General features: G+C 34.2%; 1 protein-coding gene across 1 annotated transcript; it reads left to right on the top strand.

The window, feature by feature from the left end:
* Window positions 1-389: 389 nt before the first annotated feature.
* On the top strand, window positions 390-4,035 carry LOC111276466 ((+)-delta-cadinene synthase isozyme A). The gene is made up of 7 exons (XM_022862209.2): window positions 390-558; window positions 949-1,213; window positions 1,444-1,816; window positions 1,974-2,192; window positions 2,304-2,442; window positions 2,715-2,963; window positions 3,168-4,035. Exons 1-7 carry the CDS (start codon window positions 430-432, stop codon window positions 3,459-3,461), a joined length of 1,668 nt encoding a protein of 555 aa, XP_022717944.1. The 5' UTR covers window positions 390-429; the 3' UTR covers window positions 3,462-4,035.
* Window positions 4,036-20,875: the final 16,840 nt, after the last annotated feature.

Raw genomic sequence — 20,875 nt, 5'->3', positions numbered from 1 at the left:
ACTGTTGTTCCCTAAGAAATTTCAACAATTTGTACAACAGCACTTTGTCAGAAAGAGACTTAAATTCTGTCAAAGTAAAAAAATATATATAAAAGTAAAAATTGTACCACATTTCTGACTGCTGTTTAATAATGTTTCGCAGGCATCAACTTTGAAGAATAGGGAAGAAGCAAACAAAAGCATCACAAGTACTTTTCTCTCTATTTGCATTCCCTCCTTCATATGGACCCTACATCAATTCTTTTTTATTGTTATAATTTCTTCAATTTAAGTTGTCTTTCTTGACTTCAACGAGCAATTTTGTACCTATAAATACATGCAGCAATTGCACTCAGCCTCACACAAATCTGTGTTAACATAAGAGTAGTAAAGGTAGCAAACCAATCTTTGAATATTTGCTTCCAACACTACCAATTCCCATATAGAGAAATGGCATCACAAGTTTCCCAAATTCTTGCTGCACCCCATAATGCCATTTCCTCCAATATGGAAAATCGTCCCAAGGCCGATTTTCACCCTGGCATTTGGGGAGATGTGTTCCTCAATTATCCTCATAAGGTATATCAATACTATATATAAAACTTAATTTATTCTTACTCAAATGTGAAAATTTTGAGGTTTAATTTGCAATCAAACTTTTTTTATTACAATTTAAGTTTTATTCTTATTTCATCGACCGCTTTTATTTTCTTGAATTTTTTTTTGCTGTGTTTGCTTTTTTTTTTTTTTTCTGTTATTTTCTGTGATGTGGAGGAATTTCTAAGACCAAAAGAGAGACCTTAGCTAGGCGATCTCTCAATAGATAATTAACTTTTGCTTTCTTAGTTATTATTTTTATAAACTCATTTTTTCTAATTGAAAAAAAAAAAAGAAAACAAACATTTTTGTGATATTTAATTATCTAGTTATTCAATAAGAAGAAAATTTCATCCTTGAGCTGTCAAGCAGGATATTGATACTACAACTGAGTTACGATATGAAGAATTGAAAGAAGAAGTGAGGAAGATGCTTTTGGCACCTATAGATAATTCAAACCAAAAGTTACCCCTCATCGATGCCATCCAAAGGTTGGGTGTGAGTTACCATTTTGAGAAAGAGATTGAAGATGAATTAGAAACAATATACCGTGACAACAATGATATTGAGAACGATCTCTACACAACAGCTCTTCGTTTTCGATTACTTAGAGAGCATGGCTTTTATGTTTCATGCGGTAATTAACTTTTAATACATTTATTTCTTAAGATTATTGGACCAATTTGCTGTTTTTAAATTTCGCAAGAGATTTATAAGGTTGACACATAACAACTGTGTAAATCATATATATATATATATATATATATATATAGATAGATAGATATATCATGAAATTAATGTTTGATGATGACTTTGGGTGAATACCATGGAATTAATGTTTGATAATGACTTTGGGTGATTGAGCAGAGGTATTCAACAAGTTCAAAGATGAGGAAGGAAATTTCAAGCCATCCGTGACGAGTGATGTGCGAGGATTGTTGGAACTCTACGAAGCTTCCTATATGAGAGTGCATGAGGAAGATATACTTGATGAAGCAATTTCTTTCACCACTACTCACCTAACTCTTGCAGCAGCAAGTTTACACTATCCTTTGTCAGAACAGGTTGCTCATGCCTTAAAGCAGTCAATCCGAAGAGGCTTGCCAAGGGTAGAGGCTAGGCACTACATTTCCATATACCAAGATCTTGAATTTCAAAATAAGGCACTGCTGGAGTTTGCAAAGATAGATTTCAATTTGGTACAACTTTTGCACAGGAAAGAGCTAAGTGAGATCTGTAGGTAAGTGTTTGAATTTTTTTTCGTTTCATTTCTCTTACAATTTTTTGTTTTAATATTTGAGACTCTGAGGATTTGAATTTTGATTGTTTAACATTTTTCTTGCAAATTAAATCCTGAAAATTACATTAATTGTGATAATGGATACGCTGATTTTTAGGTGGTGGAAAGATTTAGACTTTACAAGAAAGCTACCATTTGCAAGAGATAGAGTGGTTGAAGGTTACTTTTGGATTATGGGGGTATACTTTGAGCCCCAATACTCTCTTGGTAGAAAGATGTTGACAAAAGTAATAGCCATGGCATCTATCGTGGATGATACATATGATTCTTATGCAACATATGATGAGCTCATTCCCTATACAGATGCAATCGAGAGGTTAGATTTGTGGAATGTAAATTAACATTCATTTTCAATTTTGAATTTTGAAGTATTTATATATGATCAGTTGATCAATATTAAATGTGTAACCTTGAAATTGTGTTTCAGGTGGGATATTAAATGCATGGATCAGCTCCCAGATTACATGAAAATAAGCTATAAGGCTCTATTAGATGTTTATGAAGAAATGGAACAGCTTTTGGTGGAGCATGGGCGACAATACCGGGTCGAGTATGCAAGAAAGGCGGTATGTAACAGTACTGAACATCAATATCACCAAAAAAAAAAGAAAATCAACATATCAATATCATTTAGTCGAATCATAACACCTACAACTCTTTTTTCTATCTTGGGTTATAATCTCTTTTGTATAAAATAAAAGTCACCGTATCATCAACAACATTTTTTTTGAGCCAATATGATCGTCGACAATTTAATACCCAATTTGCTTTGATCATAAACATATCAATACGAAATTTCATTAACTATAGTTGTTGGATTTTGGTGCCCACGTGCCAGATGATACGACTTGCTCAAGCTTACCTTCTGGAGGCCAAATGGACGCATCTAAACTACAAACCAACATTTGAGGAGTTTAGGGCTAATGCATTGCCAACCTCTGGCTATGCCATGCTTGCTATTACAGCTTTCGTGGGCATGGGAGATGTTATAACCCCAGAGACCTTTGAATGGGCAGCCAGTGACCCTAAGATAATCAAAGCTTCCACAATCATTTGCAGGTTCATGGATGATGTTGCTGAACACAAGGTATGCTATACACTATAAGTCTATAATCAAAACAAATTGCTCTCTAATTTGCAAAATTAATACCTTCCTACAAATTGTTAATAACGAATCAAATTATAATTTTATTCTTAATTGAAACAAATAAAAGGTTTAATCCTTACATGAGCAACAGCTCAAAAGTTTAGTCCTAAACTGAACAATTAACCTATTTTTTTACTGCTGCAGTTCAACCACAGGAGAGAGGACGATTGCTCAGCCATTGAGTGCTACATGGAGCAGTACTGTGTATCAGCAGAAGAGGCATACGCTGAATTTAACAAGCATATCGAGAGTTCCTGGAAGGATATGAATCAAGAGTTCCTGAAACCAACCGAAATGCCAGTACCAGTTCTCAATCGTAGTCTCAACCTAGCAAGGGTTATGGATGTACTTTACAGAGAGGGAGATGGTTACACACATGTGGGGAAAGCAGCTAAAGGTGGGATCACTTCGTTGCTGATTGATCCAATCCCGCTTTGAATTACCTCTTTGGAGCTGATTCCTATGGAATAAAACAATAAAGTTTGATCCTCAAGGAAGAGTAATCGTTGATAACTTAATTTGTTTTCTTCTTTTATACGTAAAAGAATGCCCAAATCGACAGTCTTTGTACTTTGACCCTTTTTAAGATAATAAAATTGTTTGCCGCCTTTGTCGTTGTGCGTGTTCTGTTCTTTGAATTTCTAGTTTCTATTGTTTTGACTTGGTCTCGTGCTATGAATTTAATAGATCCAAGCTTCCATCGAAGTGTATCTGGGATGCTATGCATAACAATTGAAACAGAAGGAGTGTCACGGTTTAAGCTTTCTCCAAACGATAGACCGGTATTTAAATGGACGCTCCCACCTAAGTCAACCAACGATAATTCGATATCTAAACAAGCAATCATAAGCCATAGCTAATCTCAAGCATATACAAGAAAACACATTCATATTGAAAGAACGAAAAACACATCAAGACAACACTCGAAACTTTCGAATAAAAGACGTATGTTATTATTATCGAAAATAGTACATCGAGACTTCACAGCATCGTCGAGGCCAGGGGGTAACCTTTGACAGGTAGCCTACATCTATACCCTAACCAGTGAGACAGTCCAACGATACGCTGATTGCTCACCCCCCCTAAAAAGCATAAAAGATTTTAGAGCTATGCTACCACTAACCGTTACAATATTTGAAATGGGGACATTTTTCCTAGCACAAGAGATCTACCCTTCTCCTTTGGCATCTCTACCCAATCATGGTCCTATACATAGGTGGCTCATTACAACCTAAACCCCGGTCATGGCCCTATACAAGGTTGGCTCATGACATCCTCCCCCACCTAACCTATCGACGTCCTTGTTGATTTGCTGGCTTGAAATTCTTCAATCTTCTCTTGAATGCCCGGAGGTCGTGGTCTCTTTCCTAGCTAGTTTCCTCTGGTCCTAATCCCTTCCACTTCACTAAGTATTCATGAACTAGTCTTCGAGATATGTTGGTTTCCCTGTCAACTAAGATCTCTTCAACCCGACATTCTGAGGGTGGCTTCATGTGATGGCGGCTTTGGTTGGCTCTCTTCATCTAGCATCTGTAGGATCTGCATGGAAAGGTTTACGTTGCTCACATGAAATACTGGGTGCACCTTCATCCACTTTGGTGGGTCGATTTTGTAAGAAGTATTCCCCACCTTGGAAAAGATCTTCACTGGACCCTCATATTTGTGCACCAATCTCTGATCTCGCTTCCTCAAGAACCTGGTTTATTCAGGGACTAGTCAAACAAGAACCAGATCACCAACTTGGAATTGTTGCACCCTGCGACCTTTGTCTGCCCATTTCTTCATTCGCTTCAACACCTTCTCCAAGTAGGCTTGTGCAATCTCTGTGTTTTGCCTCCACTCTTTACCGAGGTTAAAGGCTCTCGGGTTCTTCCCTCCATATTACTCTAGAGATGTAAGGGGTAACCTTGGTAGTTGTCCAGTGACCACCTCAAATGGGCTTTTGTTGGTGGAAGAGCTCTTGTTAGAATTAAAACAAAGCTGAGTAACGTCCAACAACGAAGGCCAGTCCTTCTGATTGGCTTGAACAAAATGCCTCAAGTATTCCTCTAGAAATCCATTGAACCGTTCAGTTTGATCGTCGGTTTGGGGGTGGTAGCTTGAAGAGATGTTGAGTTGGGACTCTAATATCTTGAAAAGTTCTCTCTAAAAAGACCCTGTAAATCTTGGATCCCTGTCGCTTACAATGTTCTGAGGCAGGCCCCAATATTTGATCACATGTTTGAATAGAAGTCGAGCTGTGTCCTCCGCAGTATAATACTTGTGGGTGGGAATGAATGTGGCATACTTGAAGAAACGATCGATCACCACCAAAATAGCTCAAAGATCGCCAACTTTGGGAAAGCCCGAAATGAAGTCAAGATAGATGCTTTCCTATGATCTAGTAGGCACCGATAGTGGTTCAAGCATGCTTACAAGTTTTTTCTTTTCAACTTTGTCTTATTGGCAGATAAGGCAAGTCTTTGTATAGTCCATCACGTCTTACCGCATGTAAGGCCAATAGTATCCCTGTTTTAATAGAGCAAAGTATGTTGCCAACCTGGGTGTCCATCCTATGGTGTATTATGACACTTCCTCATCAACATCTATCTCAGACCCCCTACCTTCGGCACAAACAATCAAAGACCCTTTGTCCACAAGACCTTGTTCTCCTGCCAGAAATACTTGGACTTCCCTTCTTCAACTAGCTTCAGGATGGCACTGGCTTGCGGGTCCTTTCTTAAATTATCTTCAAGTAACTTGTGAACGTCCATCGTAACTCTGCTAGCTTCCATTAGGGCCATTCTTCTAAGGGCTGCTAACTCTGCTCGTCTGCACAATGCATCAGCCACTTGATTGGTCTTTCCAACGGTGTGCTCAAAACAAAAGTCAAATTTAGCTAAAAATTCTTACCATAGGGCTTGCTTCGCTGTGAACCTTGGTTGGGTGAGAAAGTGACTAACTGCCACATTGTCTGTCTTCACTACAAAGTGTGAGCCCAACACATAATGTCACCAAGTTCTCAAACAGTGAATTACTGCTATGAGTTCTTTCTCTTGGGCCATATATTTTCTTTCAACTTCACTTAGCTTTCTACTTTCAAATGCTATTGGGTGTCATGCTTGTAGGAGTACTCCCCTAATAGCAAAGTCAGAAACATCTATTTGAACTTCGAAGGGTTGTTCGATGTCGGGGAGGGCTAAGATGGGATCTTTCATAATGGCTTCCTTTAGTCCTTCAAATGCCTCTTGACATTCACTCGTCCAACATCATTTATGCTCATTTTTCAATAATTCTGTGAGGGCCGTAGTTTTACGAGAGTACCCTTCTACAAATCTTTTGTAATAGTTGGTTAATCTCAAAAACAAACGAAGCTCACTAACATTCTTGAGTGTTGTCCACTCCTTGATGGCTCTAACCTTTTTCATATCCATTCGAATATGACCTTGTTTGACAATGTGACCTAGAAAATGGATTTGGGTATGAACAAAGGCACATTTCTCTCTTTTCACATACAACTGATGGTCTTGTAATCTTTGAAGCACTAGGCGTAAGTATTCTTGGTGTTCTTCCAAAGTGAAGCTGTATACCACTATGTCATCTAAATAAATAACCATGAATTTGTCAAGGTAATCATGGAACACCTGATTCATCAAGGTACAAAATATGGTAGGAGCATTGGTTAGTCTAAAAGGCATAACAAGAAATTCAAATGTGCCATACTGGGTTACACAGGTGATTTTCGGTTCATATCCCTCCGTAATTCTGACTTGATGATAGCCAGACCTCAGGTCCAATTTGGAAAAGTATTTGGCCTTTATTCAATTGATCAAACAAATTAGTAATGAGGGGAATCAGGTACTTGTTTCTTATGGTGACCTTATTTAGGGCTTTGTAGTCGACACATAGTCGTAATCTTCCATCATGTTTCTTTTGAAATAGCATAGGTGCTCCAAAAGGTGCTTTTGATGACCTAATGAACCCGGTCTATAAGAGTTCATCCAATTGTTTCTTTAGTTCGACCAATTCTGGTGGAGCCATGCTGTATGGGGCCTTAACAAGGGGTTTGACCTCTGGGAAAAGTTTAATTTCATGGTCAACCGATCTTTGAGGAGGTAAGACCTTAGGTAATTGTTCTAGCATCACATTTTTAGAGCTTCCACTAATTGAGTTGACCGCTTTCATTTACCCGTAGTCCTTGTTCATCTTAAGACCATACCTTTTTACTTCTTCGAGTGTGATGAAGGTATCGGTTGCATCCATATCGATCATAGCCCTTATGGTCTTCTCATTGAGTACCAGGTCCACATACATCAAGCCTCTACTCCGTTTTTTTTTTATCATGTTAAGCTGGGTATGGAGGGCATTTAAGAACCATATGGAGCCCATCCTGGTTGGTTCCTCTTCAATTTCTTCAATTGTCTTGGATATTTTTACTAAATCTTAGGATGAGGCTCTTAAGGCATTAAGGGCCCCTCTATGTGGGCACTCAGTCGCTCGATGCGGTCCATTGCATAGGAAGCAAGCTAACGATTGCCTAGGCCTAAAACTTGTTGTGTTGTTTGCTCTGGGTTGGGTGTTGTCTTGACCAAAGGGCCTCTTATCTAATCCCTCACTGAAGGGTCGGTTCACTCTGGCCATTTTTCCACCACTTTCAAAGATGGAGTTATTACCACCTAATGGAAGATTTTTTCGTTTTAAGGAGCCATCATTGTAGTTATGAAGGCGTTCGGTTGCAACCATGGTCGTGGTCACATCTTGTACCTTTTGCCTATGCAGTTTTGTTTTGGCCCACGGTTTGAGGTCATCTAGAAAATAAAACATTTTATCCTTTTCAAATATGTCTCTAATGTCCAACATTAGGGTAAAAAAACTCCTTACAAACTCTCACACTATTCCCATTTGCACCAACTCTCGAAGCTTCATTCGGGTCATATACTTTACGTTCTCAAAAAAGAATTGGTTTTTCAATTTTTGCTTCAGGTCCACCCAAGTTTTGATAGGGCATTCATCATTTACAAATTTTGAACGCCACCAAAGTTTGGCATCCCCTGCAAGATACATTAATGCCTTTGCCACCTTGTCTTCCTTTGATTCAGTACGCACGGCTCAAAAGTATTGCTCCATGTCAAACAGAAAATTTTCAAGCTCTTTGGCATCTCTTGCCCCCTTATATCATCGGAGATCTGGCACCTTAGCCTTTTTTTCCCTTTCCATTGAGCTAGAACTCTATCTAGCCACCGCCACTTGTAAGATGTCCATTTGGGCCCTAAGCTCCTCAAACTCTTTTTGGAAGACATTCAAGGCATCTCTAGCCTCTTCACTCAAGCTATGTAAAGTATCAAACAACTCCCGCTGGGTTGTCTTGATCTCCTTCAGATGATCATTTGTAACCAAATGAGCTTTCAAAATGGCCACCGCGGCTTCAAGCTCTTCAATTTTCTGTTGATGGTTGACACCACCATTCGTGGCCATTTCTTCAATTCTCTAGCATTTCACACTGTGCTTTGATACCTTAAAATCTCATTTGAAAAAGCTCCTCTCAGCAGAGGCTTAACAACTTTAAAATTTCATCTTGGAAAAGGTTCCTCTCAGCAGAGGCTCAACAACTTTAAAATCTCATATGAAAAAGCTCCTCTCAGCAGAGGCTCAACAACTTTAAAATATCATCTTCTCTCAAAACTAAGTTCTTTTCTTTTAACAAGTAAAATTTTCTCTTTTGAAATCTTTTATTCGATCAGGAAATGGACAGTTTCCGTCCTTATTAAAACTGTTTATGGATGCATGTACTGAGTGCTCTAAATGCAATGCATGTAATGCAATCAAAATTATTCATTGTAGTAAAAAGGTTCTCAAAATCTCTCATTTTTGGCTTCTTTTATCAGAATTTTTGTACTACCAATCTATTCTTAACATCTGACCACAATATTTTTCTTCTTCAAAAGTCTGCAATATCAATGTCCTGTCATACTTTTCTCATCCTTTTTCATTTGCCTTTATCAACTTTTAAAAAGTAATGCTAAGATCTTTCATGTTTGTTTTTCTTTTCATCATTTTAAGTCCAAGACCAATAAAATGCAATCACACATTTCTTCTATTCATATGGTGGACAAAAATGAGAATAAAAGAACGGATATGTGTTATTTCTAAAAGAAAGAAAGCATATTTTATTAGACTAGTAACAAGTACATGGTAAAGTATTTGAGTTGAAACAAAAGTGCCCAAATAATGATCATAAGATAATCATGAACAGAATATTTTTAGATTCTTTTTCTAAAACTAAATTAGATGACTTCTTTGATCTTTCAGAGTTCATCAAATTACACTGGCCCCTGTATTATGGAATGATGCTTTTTCTTCACATCCAAGCCATATTTTTCATGTTTTTAACTTCGGATGAGTCATCATTTTTTTATTTTTTTACTTTTTTTTTCAAGCAAAGTATTTTTTCACAGCATCTGAATTTATCGGAGCAGGTAAATCACTTCCGTCCATTTTTGCCAAAATCAATGCCCCATCAAAAAAGGCCTTTTTCACCATATACGGGCCTTCCCAATTTGGTGTCCACTTTCTTCGATTATCATGTTGATTTGGAAAGATCCTTTTCAGCACTAAATCTCTTTTTCTAAAGCAACGGGGATGAATTTTCTTATCATGTGCTCTCATCATTCTTTTTTTATATAATTGACCATGACAAAGTGCTGTAAGTCTTTTCTCTTCAATGAGGTTCAATTGCTCATAGCGATTTCGAACCCATTCTGCTTCCTCTAATTCTACATCTATCAGGACTCTCAGCGAGGGAATTTCCACTTTGACCGGTAGCACCGCTTCCATTTCATATACCAAAGAGAACGGAGTGGCCTCAGTAGACGTTTGAACTAATGTTCTATAAGCATGCAAAGCAAAAGGCAACTTCTCATGCCAATCTTTATAAGTATCAGTCTTTTTTTCTAGGATTCTTTTGATATTCTTATTTACAGCTTCTACTGCCTCATTCATCTTTGGACGATATGGTGTCGAATTATGATGACGAATCTTAAATTGAGTGCAAACTTCATTCATCATCTTGCTATTTAAATTTTTGGCATTATCAAAAATAATTATCTCTAAAAGCCCATATCTACATATTATCTCCTTTTTTTATGAATTTGCATACCACAGATCGGATCACACTAGTGTATGATGCGGTTTCTACCCATTTTGTGAAGTAATCAATCATCTATGTCCATTTAAAGCTTTTGGAGTGATGAAACCAATGACATCCATACCCCACATAGAGAATGGCCATGGAGGAGCCAAAACATGCAACGTTATTGGAGAAGTATGGATCTTGTCAGCATAGATCTGACATTTGTGGTATTTTTTGGCATAATCAATACAGTCATTCTCCATTGTCAACCAATAGTATCCAACCCTCATAATTTGTCTAACCATCATATGACCATTTGCATGTGCCCCACAAACTCCATCATGCATTTCTTCAATAATTTTCTTCGCTTTAGCTTCACTCACACACCTTAAGAGTACTTGATCTCGACCCCTTTTATAAAAGACGTCTCTATCAAGAAAGAAACTCATAGCCAACCTTCTGATAGTTCTCTTATCATTTTTTGTTATATGTTTTGGGTATTGCTGGCTTTTAATGTATTGCATGATGTCATGATACCATGGTTTTCCATCAACTTCTTCTTCAACACTTGAACAATATGCTGGTTCATCTTTCACATCCAGCTTGATGGGTTGAATTTCAATATTTGCATCTATTTTAATCATTGCAGCTAGGGTAGCCAGTGCATCAGCAATTTGGTTTTTCTTTCTAGGCAAATGTTCGAATTGAACTTCTTCGAATTGTTTAACCAACTGAGAAATGTACTTATGGTACCGTATCAACTTGGAATCTCTGGTTTCTCATTCTCCTCGTAACTGATAGATGACTAGAGCTGAATCTCCAAACACATCTAATACTTTAATTTTTTTTTCAATTGCTGCTTGTAAACCCATAACACAAGCCTTATATTCAGTCACATTATTTGTGCAATTAAAATTTAACCTGGCTGTAATGGGGTAATAGTGCCCATCAGGAGATATTAAAATTATCCCAATACCATGACCCAAAGCATTAGCAGCTCCATCAAAATACATCCTCCAAGACTCTTCAACAGGTTTATTTTCTTTAATGGCCATCACATCTTCATCAGGGAATTCCAGGTTCATTGGTTCATAATTTTTGACAGCGCGATCAGCAAGAAACTCGGCTACGGCATTTCTTTTTATAACTTTTTGAGTCACATAAATGATATCATATTTTGAAAGCATAACTTGCTACCATGCTATTCTTCCTGTCAATGAGGGCTTTTCGAAGATATACTTAATAGGATCCAGCTTTGCTATGAGCCAAGTAGTGTGATAAAGCATATATTGTCTAAGCCTTCGAGTTGTCCATGCTAATGCACAACATATCTTCTCTAATGGTGAATACTTGGACTCATAATCAGTGAATTTTTTGCTTAAATAGTATATTGCTCGTTCTTTCCTGTCATTTTCATCTCTTTGCCCCAGCACACATCCCATGAAATTTTCATATACTGTTAAGTACAAGATCAAAGGTTTTTTTAGGATCGAAGGCACCAACACAGGTGGATTTGACAAGTATTCTTTGATCTTATCAAAAGCTTCTTGGCATTCATCATTCCATTCTCTTGGATCATATTTTCTGAGAAGCTTGAAAATAAGATCACACTTATAGGTGAGTTGAGAGATGAAACGAGCAATATAGTTCAGTCTCCTTAAGAAAACCTCGCACTTCTTTTGGGGTACGAGGAGGAGATAAGTTTTGGATGGCTTGTATCTTATCCAGGTCCATTTCAATTCTTCTTTCACTGACCATAAAGCCCAATAGTTTTCCTAACTTGACACCAAATGTATATTTAACAGAATTCAACTTTAGCTGAAATCTTCTCAACCTGTCAAAAAACTTTTTGAGATTGACTATATGATCTTCTCTTTCATGAGATTTTACAATCATATCATCCACATATACCTCTATTTCTTTATGCATCATGTTATAGAAGAGAGTCACCATTGCTATTTGATAAGTGGCACCAGTATTTTTCAACCCAAAAGGTATGACTTTGTAACATAATGTCTCCCACATGGTCACAAATGTAGTTTTTTTCATATCATCTCGAGCCATCTTGATCTGATTATAGCCTGAGAAACCATCCATAAAGGAAAATGTGGAATGCCTAGCAGTATTATCCACTAGAGTATCAATGTGAGGTAAGGGAAAGTTATCTTTGGGGCTTGCTCTATTCAAATCTCGATAATCGACACACATTCTCACTTTTTCATCCTTTTTAGGAACTGGCACTATGTTGGCTACCCATTCAGGATATTTTGCCACTTCCAAAAATCTAGCATCGAATTGTTTCTTCACTTTCTCTTTAATTTTTAGCAGCATCTCCGGTTTCATGCACCTTAGCTTTTGCTGTATCGACTTACATCCTAGTTTTAAAGGTAACTTGTGCTCTACAATATCAGTGCTGAGTCTTGGCATATCCTGGTAAGTCCACGCGAACACATCTATATATTCTCGGAGTAGTTCTTCTAGCTTTTGTGTTTCAGTTGGTAAAAGAGATGTACCAACTTTGACCTTTCTTTTGTTCTCACCATCTCTCAAATTTACTGATTTAGTAATTTTTTGGTGGGGTTCAATTGGCTTATCTTCATGTTCCATTAATTTTAACAAATCAGGAGGTAGTGTATAGTTATCTGAATCTTCCTCATTATCAAGTTCATCAACATGAATTAAGTTTTCAAAATCAAATCCGAGATTATTGTCATGATTATCTTCATGTTCATTGTTTGGAACCCTGCAAAGGGTAAGATGGAGAGAGTATTGGCACACAAAAATAGAATGGCAAGAAAATGTAAGAAAAAAAAGAATGAAAGGTAAAATGAAGATAAAAAAAAATAGAAGAAATGTGAGTGCATCTTCTAAGTCTTTTATTAGAACGACAAACATAAACACACCATAAAAGATCTCCTAATACTCGTAAAAAGTAATTAGGGATTTAAAGTTCACAGTACATTACTTTTTCAAAGTTTTAAAAATAACAGGCAGTTTTGTAACTTTCTAATTATCCAACTCAAAATCTGAAAGACAAGGATATACGAACAGCTTTTCACTTCGACTCTTCTTTTCTCCATCATCTACCATTTGAATGGCTAGCTCTGAAAATTTTTCCACGAATCTTGTATTTGGGGCTCCCGATAAATCTGGATAAATGTATCCTCCCAAGTGAAAAAAATCATAAAGGTATGGAATGACTATGGGCTCTAACTTCGACTCATATCCCTTAAGATTAGCTATCCTCTTATCTCTTTTCTCGTTCACCATTCTTGTTCTGTCCCTTCTCGTTGGCTTATATCCCAAGCCAAATCTGTCTCTTTTTTCATATATGGCTAATGGCTCCGTGATTCCTTGCAGGTTCTTCCCAAGTCTGACTTCAGGTCGCCATCCCATCTTGGTAAGCTATTTAACTACCATTTTAGTCGTTGTAGACAAGTGTGGCGAATACAATTTAGATCTTCTAGCTATATATTTTGCATTGGCAATCTCGAAGGATCTATAAGAGTATTCTAGAGCTTCATCTGTCGATTCCACATAAAGAGTATTTATCAGTTGAGTTACCAATAAATCTTTTTTTTTTGCCACACATGTTAGCTTTCCTTCAACAATGAATTTAACTTTTTGATGTAATGAGGACGAGACAGCACCTGTTATATGGATCCATGGTCTACCCAATAAACTACTGTATGAAAGAGAGATGTCCATAACTTGAAATTTCACATTGAAAGTGTATGGGCCAATCTGTAATGGCACTTCTATATCTCCTAACATCTCTCTTCTGGTTTCATCAAAGGCTCTCAATATCATATGATTAGGTTTCATATAAGATCCATCAACAGGGAGTTTTGCCAGAGTAGTCACAAGCATAACATTGATGGATGAGCCATTATCAATCAAAACCTGAGCCATTATATGACTTTTACATTTCACAGTAATGTGAAGAGCCTTGGTACTTCCTCTACCTTCAGGAGGAATCTCTTCATCATTGAAGGAGATATAGTTTAAAATCGTCAGATTACCAACAAGCTGTTTCACATATTCAACAGAAGTATGGTGAGACGCATATGCTTGATTTAGTACCTTCAGTAAAGCATTACGGTGTGACTTTGAACTGAGCAATAATGACAATAACGAAATTCTAGTTGGCATCTTGTTAAGCTGTTCTACCATGCTATACTCGTTATGTTTTATTAACTTAAAAAATTCACCTGCTTCACTATCAGATACTGACTTCTGACATTTTTTTTTTGAGGTTATGTCAAGACCACTCTGACTTTCATTTTTTTCTTCTACCTTGGCTTTCTCCTTTCTAGCTTTTTCTAAAGCCTCTGGGGTATAGCACCTACCACTTCGAGTTATGCCTCCTAAACCCGTTATGTTGACAGTATCTGGATCGACTACGACATCATAATCATACTTCCAAGGTACTACTTTATCATTCTGATATGGAAAAGGGCCAGGAACTTTAATTGTCACCATAGGTCGAGAGATAGGCTTTTCTAGCTTCGATATTGGCTTCTCATCATAATAGATAGTTATCGATCTACGCATAAACTTATTCTTTAAATCAATGGTAGACACTTCAGCTTTCACCGACTCTTTTTTTTCTTGGTAAAACTCTATTCGACCTTCATCCATCAATTTTTACACCTCTTGACGAAATTGGTGATAATTTTCGATAGAATGCCCCAGAACACCTCTGTGATAATTGCAGCTTTTAGTTGAGCTAATTGCTTTAGAGCAATTTTAAGGTTCTATTGGCTTCAACATGTCAACTTTAACCAAAACTTCTAACATCCTAGCCATCGGAGTCTTAACTTCATTTATTTTCTCCTTCACGTGGCTTCTTTGCCCATCAATTAAGGCATTTATTGATGGTCTGGTATGATTTGGTAGAGGATTTCCATTAATATTTGGAGTCCCTTGTTGATTGGTATCAAAATTTAATACTCTTTCACTGATTAACCCTTGCATTTTACGCTTCAAAGCAGTATAATTTTTAGTGGAATGACCTGGATTCCTATAATGATAATCACAATATGCATTGGGGTCGTACCACTTGGGAAATGGAGGTTTCAAGGGTTCAACGATAATAGGAGCAAGCAGATGTTTCTCAACAAGTCGAGGATACAAATCTGTGTATGTCATGGGAATGGGATCGAAAGTGATTTTTTCTTGGATATTTCTCAGGGCTCTCAAACCACTATTAGGACTAGGTCTCCATCCTGGTCTGATAGGTACAGCAGGACGATTATAGGTGGGTGTCTGAAAGGATGACTGAAAACGGGGTGAATAAGCTGGTTGTGGTAATGACTGGTATGGTTGATATGAATGAGGGATGGATGTAACATAGTTTATAGAAGGGTAATGGGCTAGTATACTGGTGTAGGATAAGGTGTGAAACCTTTGAATTGTTGCCCTACATAGTTTACTACTTGGGCTTCATTCTCTTTTTTTTTTTAGAGCTCTACCTTTTCTTACTTCACTTGTCTCTCTTGCATCGAACTTACCATTCTTTATGACATTTTCAATGATCTCACTTGATATCACCATATCTGTAAAGTTCTTGGTTGCATTGCCTATCAATCTCTCATAATACGATGCTTTCAAGGTGTTCACAAATAAAACAGTTGTTTCTTTCTCAGTGAGAGGTGGTTGACCTTATGCAGCCATGTCTTTCCATCTTTGTGCATACTCCTTGAAGTTTTCAGTTGTTTTCTTTTTCATACTTTGAAGAGATAGACGATCTGGAACCATATCCGTGACATGTCGATATTGTGTAAGGAATGCTTTTGTAAGCTTTTGTCAAGAACGAATACGAGTCCTATCTAATTGAACATACCATCTAGCTGCACGACACCACTAGCGCCACCCACCATTGCCAAGGTCATGTGCTACTTACCCATGCACAGGGCCATCACCAGCAAACAAAAGAAATAAAAGGCAGAGAATGGAGCTGGTGCTGGCATGTCGTACACGACACCCCCTTCTACCAGGCCTTGTGCCACTTACCCAGGCACAGGGCCATAGTAGGAGCTCTATAAATAGAGCTCCTAGCTGACCTCAAACGAGGGAGGAAGAGACCTTGCAAAAAAAAAAGCTTTTTATAAAAAAATAAAAAAAATAATAAAGAAACAAAAAATGCAATCCCCAAGGTAAGGGTACCCAGTGCCAAACAAAACCTGCAAAAACAAAAAAAAAAGTCAGTTTTAGTTTATAAAAAAAAAAAGAGAGATTGAAACTTTAAACTTCGATCTACGTTGATTGGGGTTATTTTCGATGAAAAGGAGGTCGAATCTAAAGAGAAGAGGTTGAGGGGAACGTTTTGGTGTTTTTGATTTTTTTTTATCACCGACGATGGCGACCAACGACTGGTAATGGCGATGACAGCGGAGGCAAAACACCGATCGATCGGTTGGCCCTCCTACATTTTGGCTGAGAGAGAAGAAAAGAAGTTTTTTTTTTTTAAGAGATGAGAGAATGACTGAAAAAAATTGGGCCTTTTATATAAATCGCTAGAACCAAAATGACACTGTTTTTAGCCTTCAAGATCCACGCGTCAGCCCATGACCTGACCCGAGATCCGCGTACTTGACCCGATGACTTGTTTTACCTTTAGCTTCTAACTGTTCCAACTGAATCAGCCCCGAACCGTTGAATACGACCAAACCGTTGACCGATCCGGCTCATGTAAAAAAACTTTTTTTGAATTTTTTTATTTTTCTTAAATATATTTTTGTTACTTTAAATGTTATTATTAATATTTATGCATGTTAAAATGTTTAAATTTGCTAGAATAAATTTATGTTGTTTTATAATATTAATAAATAAAAATAAATAACCAAGTATATTGTTAAAATTTTTATAATTCTGTTATTTTTAAAATAAACCTAATAATATAAATTAATAAAAAGTGTAAGAAAAAGAAATTTTTATTCTACAATGAGATTCAAGGGTATTTCAAGTAGTGATACCTATGAAATCTTTAGGTGAAAAGATTTTTTTTTAAAATATTACCAGTGTATTGGAGTATTTATAAAAATTTTCTTTTTTTATTAATGAAAAATAAAATTAAATAATAAATATGAGAAAATAAGAAATTTTATCTGATGAGAGGATTCTAAAAGTATTTCGAGAAGAAATGTTTTAAGAAATCCTTAAGTAAGAAGATTTTTTTAATATTACAGTGTTTTGGAATATTTATAGAAAATCTTCAATATAATAAAAATTTCTCTTTTCTTCGAAGTTTTAAATGAAAATAATTAATAAAAATTAATAAAATTTTTAAATAAAAATAAAATATGTGCATTAACATATTATCATTTGCATTGTATGTATGGCATAGTTTTTTATGAAAAATAATTTGAGTCTCCGAAAATGAGATTCTAAGGTATTTCGAGAAATGATACCTAATAAATTTTTAGGTGAGAGAGAGTTCTTCTAATATTACCAATGTATTTTAAGAATTACTTCGATAAAAAGAGTTTTAATTTATTTTTTTCGAATAAAATTTGAATAATAAATTTTTTAATTTTAATTAAAAAATAATTTCCAATAAATGAAAAATCAATAAAATTGCTTTCCAAACACCGAAAATAAGACTATTTTTATCAAAATCAATGGATAACATATAATTAATTGGTACCGTTTCAAACGGGCATTGTGGGGATGCTAATCCTTCCCCACACGTAATCGACTCCTGGAAGAAAACTGTTTCGCAGACCGTAAAATTATCTTTTTGATAAATTTTAATAGGTAGCCAATCGCACCTAGCCAAAAAAAGATTGGTTGCAACTCTTTTTTTTTATTTTCGTTTTCAAATTCATCGGGTGGCTCCAAAACTGTTACGACATTTATTATATGTTATCTATGATTCACTACCAAGTTATTACTGATTTATATTAAATTATGCATAATTTATTATTAAGTTATCACTTGATTAACTATTATGTTATTGATGATTTCTATTAAATTATATTGATTTTTTTTAAAGTTTTCAATGATTAACTACTAAATTATCATTTATTTATTACTAATTTATCATTAAATTACTGCTAAGTTATTTATAATTTACTACTATCAATCAATTATTATTAAATTAAAACTGATTTACTATTAAATTATTACTGATTTACTATTAAGTTATCAATAATTAACTACTAAATTATCACTTATTTTTTGTTAAGTTATCCTTGATTTGGTACTATATTATTATGCATTTACAACTATATTATAATTGATTTATCATTAAGGTATGATGTATATATTATTATATTATTACAATTTACTAAAAAGTTATCAATTATTTACTACTAAATTATCATTCATTTACTATTAAGTTATCACTAATTTACTACTAAATGATTGATTATTACTACTATGTTATACTAATTACAGTTAAGTTTTTAATAATAATTATTAAGTTATTAATTATCTACTAATGTGTTATCTTTGATTTGTATATATACAAAAAGAAAGTAACCAAAATGTATGCTTAATGATGTAATTTGTAAGATAAAGAAAGAAAGAAAAAAAGTTCAAGCTTAAATGACTTGAAAAACATAAGTAAATCCTCTTAATTTGCTATAAATTAAATAAATATATACAATAAATATTAAGTTAATATTTCTAAGATATTCTTTATATTTTTTAGTTCATGGTAAAATAGTACATATTAAAATAAGCTTTATTGTTAAAATAGTACATAGTATATATTTTTTCATATATGTTAGTAAAGTAAAATTGCAAATAAAAGATTAAAAATTTTGAAATGTGATGCCACTAATGGAAGTAATAAACTTTGCCTTATGTTTCTATTTTAAGTATATAATTTTCGGTAAAAATTTTGTTATATATATGATAAAACTAATGAGAACTAATTTACTGAATAAAATTTACAAAATTTAAACAAACAACAATTTTAATATATTAAAGTCTTAATAATTACCTTTGTATTCTTTATAAAAAAAATATTTTACTAAATCAAAATATGGTATATTTTTAATGTCATTTCATTTTTATTTCCCTCATTCAAAATAACTTTTATGATATTTTGATGTCAAATAACTTTTTTATTCGAAAAGAGTAAAGAATATTTCTTATTTTTCACAAAAAATTTCTATTGATGAAGTAGTACATAGAGTATATATTTTCATATATGTTAGTATAGTACAATTGCATATAAAAGATTAAAAATTTTGAAGTGCTAATATGCCACTAATAGAGATGATAAACTTTGCCTTATGTTTTTATTTTTAAGTATATAATTTTTGGTAAAAATTTTGTTATATATATGATAAAAGTAATGAGAACTAATTTACTAAATAAAATCTATAAAAATTAAATAGACAACAATTTTAAAATATTAAATTCATAATAATTACCTTTGTATTTTTCATAAAAAAAATCTTCTATTAAATGAAAATATGTTATATTTTTAATGTTGCTTTCTTATTAACATCTTTCAAAATAACTTTTTTGATATTTTGTTGTCAATCAACTTCTCTATTTGAGAAGAGTAAAGAATATTTCGTATTCTCTATAAAATATTTTTTCTACTAAACAAAAAGATGATATATTTTTAATTATTGGTTCATTCTTATTACTATCATTCAAATTGACTTTTTGGACATTTTGATGCCAATTAACTTCTCTATTTTGGAAAGAGCTAAAAATATTATAAAGGGCCATAACATTTCAAATAATATTTAACTCTATATTGTTTTCATGAATAAGCTTGAACTATGATATGATCTCTTTTAAATGAAATGTTTAAAATGTTTCTCTCAACTCATGTAGCCAACTTGATTAACAAATGAATGATTATAAACTCGTTGATCTAAATTAACATTTTTACAATATGAATTTCAAAATTTTCAAAAAAAAATCTTTTAATATTTGCAAAACTTGGATGTAAGGATTTTTTTTCTAAAATTATCATTACTATCTCCATAACTTTTATACTTAAATTTTCATTGTATTATATTCTTATTCTATTTTGAAATTTATTATCGGTGTCATAAAAATATAGTTAAAATAACATAGATTAATCAATTCAATACTTGAAACAATTCAAAACTCAAATCAAGTATAAATAAATTTTTTATTCATTTTAAATTTTACTTTAATTAAAAATAATATAATATATAATTATAAAAATAAACTAACTTGATTCGATTTCAATTTTAAAAAAAGTTAACAACTTAATAGTTATTCAAAATTCGAAATGATTTAACATAACCAAAATCCAAATTGAAATAGTAACTTAATTAAAATCCAATATTAGTTATCATCTTTTGTAACAATTTAAAAGTTTTGTATTTAAGCTTTTTTTCCCTTTATCTTTAATGTTTTTATTGTCTTTATGGTTGATTAATTAATTAATTTTAACAGTATTTCTAAACTAAAATTACAATTATAAGTAATTGAGTATAATTTTTTTATTTGAATTTAGGACATTTGAACCCAACTTTTTAAACAATGAGAAGTGTCATAACGTCTAGATCCGGGATCTATCGCTAGACATTGACTTAAGGGAGTCGCCACCAATCTTTTTTATCTAGGTGTGATTGGCCACCTAAAGAATCTGTCCTTTCAGGGAACACCTAAGTTTAAGGGCCCCTAAAAGAATAGGTTCAGGTCTACAAACCAGAACAGGATTCGGGAGTTCGGTTAGTGTGAGGAAGGTTATAACATCCTCACAATGCCCATCAAAAGATTGTATCAGTTGAAATTTGTGTTA

Source organism: Durio zibethinus, chromosome 25 (genome assembly GCF_047325235.1).
Source record: "Durio zibethinus cultivar Kanyao isolate XHJ-2024 chromosome 25, ASM4732523v1, whole genome shotgun sequence".
Taxonomy (NCBI): Eukaryota; Viridiplantae; Streptophyta; class Magnoliopsida; order Malvales; family Malvaceae; genus Durio; species Durio zibethinus.
The sequence above is the reverse complement of the archived record's forward strand: the minus strand, read 5'-3'. Positions and strand labels throughout refer to the sequence as shown.